Genomic DNA, 10,728 nt, shown 5'->3' on the forward strand with positions numbered 1-10,728 from the left:
GATTAAACAAGTAGAAGTACTAGTGACACTCTCTTCTTTTGAGACTTTTTATAAATTCTTTATCACATCACAGTTTAACATCACTTCTGTATCAATAAAATACTCTACCAAAAACATGATGTGATAAAAATTATATAGAAAGTACCACTTTGAGAGTACGTTACATTTCTCTTGGACAAAACATTAGATTAGGATTAATCGTGTTGTTAATAGTAATACTAATACTGTTGGCGAAGCAAATTTTCAGGTAAATACCGCAATTAATTACATTTACATGTCAAAACGAAAAGTAAACAAAATAAAAAGAGATGAAAATAGCGGAATTGTTCTTGGAGAGCAAGAAAATAAGAAAGATGGGAAAGAGTAGTTAGATTTGATCCTCCAACAAGACAAGGGCTTTATAAAACCCTTCGCCTTCGTCTTCGTCTTTGTCTTCGCCTCTGTAAAGCCCTCCATTGAAATTCTTACTTCCGCCACAGAAATCCGCCCAAGAGCCAAGAAGATGAGTATGTTCAAGCTCAATTCCCTCAGCTCGCTGCGAGCTCTGAGGCACCTCCACGCTTCCCAATCTGCCGGCGTCAGAGCGCTCACCTCCTGTTCGTCATTAATCCTCAAACAGTCGAACCCACTTCTCTCCCCCTCTCCGTCGCCGTTTCCCTTCGCACCGTCGCACAATCTGCTCGCCATTCGGAACTACCGGAGCAGCCGCGATCTCAGGTAATTTGCTCTCCTGTGTGTATTGGGTTGGTGGGTTATTGGTAATCCGAAATGACTTGCAGATTTGATTTGGGATTTGCGTTTTTGTGGTTTTTGAAATCATGGGTTCGAGGAGTTTGTGCGTCTGAGTGAGTTATTTCGGGCTGTATGTGTAGAAACTATGGGATTACGCCTCCCAAGAATTGGGGCGTTCGGATTGTGCCTGAGAAGAAGGCCTTTGTGATTGAGCGGTTCGGAAAGTATGTCAAGACTCTGCCTTCTGGAATCCATTTCTTAATTCCTTTTGTGGATAGAATCGCTTATGTGCATTCACTGAAAGAAGAGGTCATCAATGTTCCTGACCAGTCTGCCATTACCAAAGACAATGTCGCCCTTATGATTGATGGTGTGCTTTACGTTAGGGTAATATCACATTCTCGAATTGGGTTTGTGTGTATGTTTGTTTACTGGGTTCCTGAGAGCTTCTTTTCGATTATTTCTTGTGCCGGTGCAGATTGTGGATCCTATGTTGGCCTCCTATGGAGTTGACGATCCTATTAATGCAGCTATTCAGCTTGCACAGACTACCATGCGTATTGCTATCGGGAAAATCACCCTTGACAAGACATTTGAGGAAAGGGAATCCCTCAATGATGAGATAGTGGTATGTTTATCTCCTTTTTTTGCTTCTAATAACTGTAAAGATTAATACTCTGGAAATGAATCATTCTTCTTGTTTAACAACAACAACAACAACAACAAAGCCTTTTCCCACTAAGTGGGGTCGGCTATATGAATCCTAGAACGCCATTGCGCTCGGTTTTGTGTCATGTCCTCCGTTAGATCCAAGTACTCAAGTCTTTTCTTAGGGTCTCTTCCAAAGTTTTCCTAGGTCTTCCTCTACCCCTTCGGCCCTGAACCTCTGTCCCGTAGTCACATTTTCGAACCGGAGCGTCAGTAGGCCTTCTTTGCACATGTCCAAACCACCGGAACCGATTTTCTCTCATATTTCCTTCAATTTTGGCTACTCCTACTTTACCTCGGATAACCTCATTCCCAATCTTATCATTTCTCGTGTGCCCATACATCCCACGAAGCATCCTCATCTCCGCTACACCAATTTTGTGTACGTTAATGCTTCACTGCCCAACATTCTGTGCCATACAACATCGCTGGCCTTATTGCCGTCCTATAAAATTTTCCCTTGAGCTTCAGTGGCCTACGACGGTCACACAACACGCCGGATGCACTCTTACACTTCATCCATCCAGCTTGTATTCTATGTTTGAGATCTCCATCTAATTCTCCGTTCTCTTGCAAGATAGATCCTAGGTAGCGAAAACGGTCACTTTTTGTGATCTTCGCTAGATTGCTCCGGTCATTAGTGTGGATAAGTATATAAATGGATAGAGATAGGAAAGCAAACACAAGATGTACGTGGTTCACCCAGATTGGCTACGTCCACGGAATAGAGGAGTTCTCATTAATTGTGAAGGGTTTACACAAAAGCAAACACAAGATGTACGTGGTTCACCCAGATTGGCTACGTCCACGGAATAGAGGAGTTCTCATTAATTGTGAAGGGTTTACACAAGTACATAGGTTCAAGCTCTCCTTTAGTGAGTACAAGTGAATGATTTAGTACAAATGACATTAGGAAATATTGTGGGAGAATGATCTCGTAGCCACGAAACTTCTAAGTACCGGAGTGTGGTATCGTCTTGACTTGCCTTATCTGTCTCATAGGTAGATGTGGCATCTTCTCTGGAAGTACTCTTCCTCCATCCAGGGGTGGTATCTGTAACTGGTGGAGATGCACAAGGTAATGTATCAATTTCACTTGAAGCTTACTTGTAGTTTCATGCTTGGTCAAGCGCGATACAAACCATGTAGTAGGAGTCCCCCAAGTCGCCGAGCTAGGGGATCTGCTGAAAGAGGTGACAGACAAGGTAAGCAATCAGAGCTCCGGCTGATTGTTCACATTCTCCCTATCTTGCAGGCAGCATGAAGGATAAAGAGAAGAAAAGTGAGGAGAGATGATATGGGATACTTTTGCTTTTGAAGAAGTAACTTTCCACAGGCTTATTCTTGAACTGGGCTGGAGGGTTTTATGGTTTCCTCCAGAGTATAAGGCCGACTGAAGAATTTGAGGGTCAAAACAAGTCCATCAAATCTAGAGTACGTTCGACCCTGCTGATATGGGATACTTTTGCTTTTGACAGAGTAGTGGATGTATCGGCACGTGTACTGTTACGCTTGTCTCCACATGCTTCCTTGTATCCTTCTCACTTGCCCTATTTGTTCCTCAGGCAGATGCGGTATCTTCCCTGGAAGCATAAGATGTTGAAGATGAGTACTCGAGAGCAATGCCAGGTAAGTAATCAGGTAAGGGGTTCCAGGCAGTCAGTTCCTGGCTGGAAGCTTGATTCCAAGTGCTGACTGATTGCTCTCTTTCTCCTTGTCTTACAGGTAAGAACAAGGCCAAAGGAAAAGACAGGGAAAAAGCATGATATGGGATACTCTTGCTTTTAACCCTGATGATATGAAATATTCTTGCTCTAATATAGCTTGTTTACAGAGGTATTATCGGGGGAAAGAAAGCTGAATATTTCGAAAGGCTTCGTTGGGAGTGCCCTCTCAGATAAGAGAAAGGGTTGAGCATTTTTGCAGGTCTGCCTGTCCGTTAGGGATGGAGGTCGACATATATAAGAGTCTCCCTAACATCAAGTAATAATGCTATTCCTTTACCCTGCTTGGTTATAGCACGGTAGTGGGAGCTGCCAGCTTCACATGTTTTAACTCTGTCAGAGCACTTTGAAAAAGTGGTCTGTGGTATCTGGAAAGCTGATGTTGCGTGTGAAGATTACAGACAAGCTTTATCCAAGGAGATCCAGCTCTTGAAATTGGGAAAGTGGTGCCTCTTCGATTTTCGAACAAGCAATCCTGTCGGGGATCTGGCTCTCGAGATTCGGAGAACGATGCCTCTTCGATTTTTGAGAAAGCAATCCTGCTGGGGGTCTGGATCTCGAGATTCGGAGAGCGGTGTCTCTTCGATTTTTGAGAAAGTAATCATGTTGGGAGTCTGGCTCTCGAGATTCGGAGGGCGGTGCCTCTTCGATTTTGGAGCAAGCAATCTTGTTGGAAGTGTTTTCTCGAATGTGAGTAAAGGTTGGACGTGTTTGCTAGTCTACCTTGCCACGAAGCACAGAGGTTGACACACAGGGACTTTCCAATTATCCAGCAGTGGTACTGTTCCTTTACCCTCTCTTCGATTTTTGAGAAAGTAATCATGTTGGGAGTCTGGCTCTCGAGATTCGGAGGGCGGTGCCTCTTCGATTTTGGAGCAAGCAATCTTGTTGGGAGTGTTTTCTCGAATGTGAGTAAAGGTTGGGCATGTTTGCTAGTCTACCTTGCCACGAAGCACAAAGGTTGACACACAGGGACTTTCCAATTATCCAGCAGTGGTACTGTTCCTTTACCCTCTCTTCGATTTTTGAGAAAGTAATCATGTTGGGAGTCTGGCTCTCGAGATTCGGAGGGCGGTGCCTCTTCGATTTTGGAGCAAGCAATCTTGTTGGGAGTGTTTTCTCGAATGTGAGTACAGGTTGGGCATGTTTGCTAGTCTACCTTGCCACGAAGCACAGAGGTTGACACACCGGGACTTTCCAATTATCCAGCAGTGGTACTGTTCCTTTACCCTTGTGGGTAATAATATGGTAGCTAGACCTTCAAAATTTATGTGTTTAAACTTTGTTAGTATTGTTTCTTTGCAATTCTTTTACCCTTCTTGGTCAGAGCGATGTAGTGGGAGCTGCAAGCTTCACGTGTCTCAACTTTGTCAGAGAACTTTGGCAAAGTTATCTGTGGTACCCATGAGCTACTGTTGCGTGTGGGAAGTGGGTGATTAAACAGTACGATTCATGTGCTTTCTACTTCGTCAGAAATCTTCGACAGAATGCCCATAATTTCCGCAAAGCTGAGTGTGCGTGTGACAGGTGCTGACAAGGCTGGAAAAGTAGGTGCCTCTTCGATTTCTGAGATCGGCCCTCGTGGTCTCTGAGCATCCCAGCTTTTGAGAAAGCAAGCCTCTTCGATTTCTGAGATCGGCCTTCGTGGTCTTTGAGCAGCCCAGCTTTTGAGAAAGCAAACGCCTCTTCGATTTCTGAGATCGACCCTCGTGGTCTCTGAGCAGCCCAGCTTTTGAGAAAGCAAACGCCTCTTCGATTTCTGAGCAGGCGCCTCTTCGATTTCTGAAGCTTCGTCGAGTGCAGATTTTTATAGGGGCTGACATTAAGTTCCAAAGCACACTTGAATATCCACCAGTAGAAGCTCCATTCTTGCACTTCTAAGATCTTGATTTGTCCGACCTCTTCTCTCTTCAACACCTTTGAAAATGTCTGGCCCCTCCGACCGTCGTTTTGACTTGAACCTTGTTGAAGAGGCAGCCCCGCCTTCTCCAGACAACATATGGCGCCCATCCTTCGTCTCCCCTACTGGTCCTCTTACCGTTGGGGATTCCGTGATGAAGAATGATATGACCGCTGCGGTAGTGGCCAGGAACCTTCTCACTCCCAAAGATAACAGACTACTTTCCAAACGGTCTGATGAGTTGGCTGTTAAGGATTCTCTGGCTCTCAGTGTTCAGTGTGCAGGTTCTGTGTCTAATATGGCCCAACGCCTATTTGCTCGAACCCGCCAAGTTGAATCATTGGCGGCTGAAGTGATGAGTCTCAAACAGGAGATTAGAGGGCTCAAGCATGAGAATAAACAGTTGCACCGGCTCGCACATGACTATGCTACAAACATGAAGAGGAAGCTTGACCAGATGAAGGAATCTGATGGTTAGGTTTTACTTGATCATCAGAGATTTGTGGGTTTGTTCCAAAGGCATTTATTGCCTTCGTCTTCTGGGGCTGTACCGCGTAATGAAGCTCCAAATGATCAACCTCTGATGCCTCCTCCTTCTAGGGTTTTGTCCAGTACTGAGGCTTCGAATGATCCTCCTCCGGTGCCTTCTCTTTCTGGGGCTCTACCGACTGCTGAGACTTCTCCTAAGCAACCTTTGTGAAGGCTCCCTTTTGTTTGTTTATTTTGACTCAAGTATATGTACATATTTGTAACTTATCGGGGATATCAATAAATAAGCTTTCCTTCATTTCAACGTATTGTGTTAAATACACCAAAGCCTTCTTCGCTAAGTTCTTTGAATTTTCTTTTGTTGAAGCTTGTATGTTGAAGCTTTGTGAGTGGAGCATATAGGTTGAGGTAGTGTTCCCTTAATTTCCCGAGTGAGGAAAACTTCTTGGTTGGAGACTTGGAAAATCCAAGTCACTGAGTGGGATCGGCTATATGAATCTTAGAACGCCATTGTGTTCTGTCCTGTGTCATGTCCTCCGTTAGATCCAAGTACTCTAAGTCTTTTCTTAGGGTCTCTTCCAAAGTTTTCCTAGGTCTTCCTCTGCCCCTTCGGCCCTGAACCTCTGTCCCATAGTCGCATCTTCTAATCGGAGCGTCAGTAGGCCTTCTTTGCACATGTCCAAACCACCGTAACCGATTTTCTCTCATCTTTCCTTCAATTTCGGCTACTCCTACTTTACCCCGGATATCCTCATTCCTAATCTTATCCTTTCTCGTGTGCCCACACATCCAACGAAGCATCCTCATCTCCGCTACACCCATTTTGTGTACGTGTTGATGCTTCACTAATTTTTATGATATTTCTGTGATAATTTTCTGGTAACAAGAAAATGTCAATGGGTGGCATGCCTTAACACGTGTCTTTTTAAATATTGTTTCAGCAGCTTTATGAAACCTTATTTTCTATGTGAGCTAACATTTTAGGTTAAGAAATAATATGAGTGGCATCATTTTGCAGACAGTTCTCAACAAGGCTGCATCCGCATGGGGGTTGGAGTGCCTCCGCTATGAAATAAGTAAGAGATCCCTTTTACAAGTTTTTCTTCTGATACTCTTTGTTAACTTCTTCCAAGATCTTTCTAAATGCTTGACTGTTCATACTTGGTTAGAGGACATAACTCCTCCTCGTGCGGTGAGGGAATCTATGGAGATGCAAGCAGAAGCCGAACGCAAAAAGAGAGCTCAAATTCTTGAGTCTGAGGGTAAGGAACTCCATGTCTATTTGATATTTCAATTATACATGTAAGTGAAATGCTATAGTTAAGCGCAATGGTTGCAAACAGATGATGGCATTCTTTTTTAATTTCTGGATTTCCTTTACCTGAAGTATTTTCAGTCACTATATAAAGTAGAAATATGCGCTGGCAGAGACTAATGTTTTCTAATCTTTCACAGGAGAAAGGCAGGCCAACATAAATATTGCAGATGGAAAGAAGAGTGCTATAATTTTAGCAGCAGAAGGTAGATACTGTTCTCTGAAATAGTTTAGTCCCAGTGGTATACAATATTGTGGACTAATTTGATGTTCATGGTCCTTTAGTCGCATAGATTTGGCACAAACATTCTTCCACTGAATTCCCCATTCTCATTTTACAGGAGAAGCGCAATCCATTCTTGCTAAAGCGAATGCAACATCTCGAGGAATTTCCCTTGTGTCAAAGACTCTCAAGGAAAGTGGGGGTGCAGAGGTGAGGTTCTTCAATTCCCTTCATTGTGCTTGTTTTGAACGTGGCATGCAGTTGGTTGGCACTTGTTTTCTTATTCCATTCAGGGTACATCGGCCTTCCTTTGGTTGTTAAAAATATGAAACCATCAATGCATTTGAATATTCAAGCCGGGATACTTCACCTTCAGCTACAAGTAGTGTTAATGTTTGTTAAAAGGTGTATAATTGGAAAATTCATTTTTCTTCATGAGAAACTTTTGACATCTTAATGCAGCAATCGCAAAACAACAAACTTTCGTATGTATTACACATTCACATTCCCACCTTTGCAGACCTTTTAACCCTCCATGACTGTTAGCAAGATATTTTGCATGTCCAACACATTACACTTGTCAGCCCCTACAATGATTATACTGTTATTTTGCTTATGTTTCATATAAAAATATGTAACATCATATGGTTTCCCTCCTGCATCTTGTCAAATAGGCCTACTATTAGTTGGGAAGAATATTGCTAAACTCGGGCTCTTTATCTTAGTTATTGAAATTTTAGGGGAGATGATGCATTCTTTTTGCCAATACTTTATTCTGGTCAACCCGTTTGTTTGTTCATTCTTATAAGCAAAAACTCTTGGCTCTTTAACTGCTCGCTGTTTCTCCTTGTTCACTCTGATCTACTGTTTTTGCTCATCCCTCATAAAGCCTTTCTGCATCGCCTCTTCTAGAGCCAAGAGTTTTTCCTTACAAGCACGGATCATGTGGTGCATAGATTTTAGAAACTCCCTGTTGCGTGCTTGGTATCTGTGGAGGAAAGCAACTAATATTAAGGTCTGATTTGCAGGCAGCTGCCTTGAAAATTGCTGAGCAGTATGTTGATGCCTTTGGTAATATCGCGAAACAGGTGAAAACCAAACCTTCTAACTTTGGGCAACATATATGCTGCGTCTAGTGATTGCTTAAGTATTCTGCCTTCTTTTTCCGTGAACGGTTTTGCAGGGCACAACAGTGTTGCTTCCTAGTGCTTCAAATAATCCTGCTGGCATGATATCTCAAGCCTTAAGTATCTACAAAAGCTTGGTTAACAATCCTTCCACCCTTGGATCAACTGGAGGCACGCACAGTGATGCTTCCTCAGAAGGATCTGATCACGGTGTTCGAATGATCGAGGAGACAAAGAATCAAGATAATGCAAAGGAATCAGGGTTTTCGCTTCAGAACCGCAAGAAAGGAGCATAGAGTTTGACTTCTCTCAATTGTTTGCCAATTCAACCAGTTATTGGGTTCTTTCACACCAGACATTTTTCATCGTAGGATGCTTCGTTGTTGTTTTAGCCGGAAGGTAGGACGTGTCCACTTACTATGAGCTGTGATTAACTAAAAGGGTGTCTAAATGTTTGCAATGAGAATGACAGATGCCAAATCATATAAAGGAACTGAAAATTTTTGGGTTGGAACTCGTTATTTTGCATATTGTCTTATTGTTCTTTCACCTAGTTCAATGGTGAACGTTTATGGTGGATCAGGTTTTCCTTTGGGCCGTTGGGTTCCGGAGGCCCCCTACTCGTAGTGTGTTTTTGCTGGTAGGTGATTGGGTGTGGGTTCAAAAAACCGAAAATAAAAAATAACCGAAACTGAAATAACCGAACCGAATTGAATTCTTTTGGTTCTTGTTTTCTGTTCTAAGTTTAGGAGGTGTAGGATAGAATTTGAATTCTTGATCATATATAAATATATCAAAATAAAGATTGTCTGTTCGACCAGAGGCTAAAATCTTGATCATATATAAATATATCCAAAAAAAGATTGTCTGTTCGACCAGCCTTCCGTTTAAGAGGCTAAAAAAAATTGTTATTTTTGGGCTAGGAGGTCTAGAAGAGGATGTTTAAGCGGCTACAGGGATTGGTTTTCGAGATATTGATGCTGGGATTTTCTGGCAGCAGATGAAGATTCCAGGTTTTAGGGAATGGCTCTAAAATTCTTTGGTAGGGATAAAGGATGTGCATAATACCTGGGGTTCCTCGGTTTAAAGAGAAAGAGAGAGTTTTTATTTGAGGTAGGGATAAAGGCAGCATGTGATGCCCCTTAATTAATTATACTCATCAATAAAAATGTGTTGATCTAGTTAGAATGTTTATGTTATGATTGTGTTGGAGATGTTAAAATTTTCAAATTTTTTCATTTTTTGAAAAGAAAAAAAAAACTGAAATCGAACCAAAAAAAAAAAGAACCAAACAGAAATTTCGGTTCGATTTCGGTTTTGACAAAAAACGAACCAATTTGAACCAAACCTAGCCCTATGTTGGGTTGTCTAAATCCTAACAATTGGATTTTTATAACATGTTAAAAGACTTGGAGAGTTTCAGGGCCAGTTTGAAAATGCTTTCAAAATTATTGAAATTGTTTTCGGTACAAATTGATGCGTTACAAAAGCACCTAAAGTGATATTTGGAAGAAGCACCAAAAATGTGTTTTTTGCAAGAAGTATTTAAATGTTTTTCCAAGATCCATTTGGATTTATAATAAGGATTGATTTTAAAAATATTTTTACAAAAAACGGATTCAATGATTTTAAAAGTAACTTCAAATTAGTCTTTAATCACTCAAAGCGACACTTTTGTTCTTAGAGGGGCCTCGTTGGGGGTCTGAGTGCCGCTTGAGGGCATCGAGAGGGTTCAAGCATTTGTGTTTAACTTTCGGGTACGTGGTCCTAGATTTCGACTCGATACTTGATGTGTTTGTCGGATCTTGTCGTGGATTAGCATCTACTTCCATAAACTACGGTAGAAAATGGTGTTTAACATCACCATCTGGCATGCGCGTTTGCGTTTGAAGGTTATGTCGGGCTGGGATCACCTACTGATCCCAGCTTGCAGAGCCAACTGACCAAATGGTCTCAACCTTTCAATTTCATCTTACCTTGTTTTGCATGAATATTTTTTATATTTAAATTGATTCCTAGCATCAGGATAAAAAATGAAAGGATGAGATCTTTTGGTCAGTTGCCTCCGCGCAGGCTAAGATTTAGAGGTGATCTCAGTCTGGTTATGTCAATAGCAAATTAAGACTTTTATGTTCCATATGTCAAACAAGTTCAAAAAAACAAGCCACTCTTGCTCAACAATTACTCCTTTAGGTTTTTTTTGGGGGGGGGGGGGGGGGGGATTGCAAAGGGTAGTGCTAGGGAGACATTTGGTTTTAAAATTTAGTCATCCTAGCATTATTTTTACTCGATTATATGCGCCTGCAAATTAGACATAAACGAAGTGTAATTAATTATTGAATCATTTGATGTCATGAAAGACAAGAGGTGAGGATTATATGTTGCTGACTTGAGCTTAAGTTAATTACGATATTGTTTCTGCTTTTTACCCAACTTAGAGTCATGCTCTTAATAATAAAGAATAACTGCTTTTGTAAAGAGATTTTTTCGTATGTTGGGAACACATGTAC

At 41.8% G+C, this 10,728-nt stretch overlaps 1 protein-coding gene across 1 annotated transcript; it reads left to right on the top strand.

Annotated features, from left to right (window-relative positions):
• Nucleotides 1–279: 279 nt before the first annotated feature.
• LOC103444445 (uncharacterized) lies at nt 280–8,732 on the top strand. Its single transcript, XM_008383378.4, has 9 exons — nt 280–717; nt 873–1,119; nt 1,211–1,360; nt 6,572–6,629; nt 6,723–6,815; nt 7,009–7,074; nt 7,210–7,301; nt 8,120–8,179; nt 8,275–8,732. The coding sequence occupies exons 1-9, from the start codon at nt 503–505 to the stop codon at nt 8,512–8,514; spliced, it is 1,221 nt and encodes a 406-aa protein (XP_008381600.1). The 5' UTR covers nt 280–502; the 3' UTR covers nt 8,515–8,732.
• The last annotated feature ends 1,996 nt before the right edge of the window (nt 8,733–10,728 follow it).

Source organism: Malus domestica, chromosome 01, assembly GCF_042453785.1.
Source record: "Malus domestica chromosome 01, GDT2T_hap1".
Taxonomy (NCBI): Eukaryota; Viridiplantae; Streptophyta; class Magnoliopsida; order Rosales; family Rosaceae; genus Malus; species Malus domestica.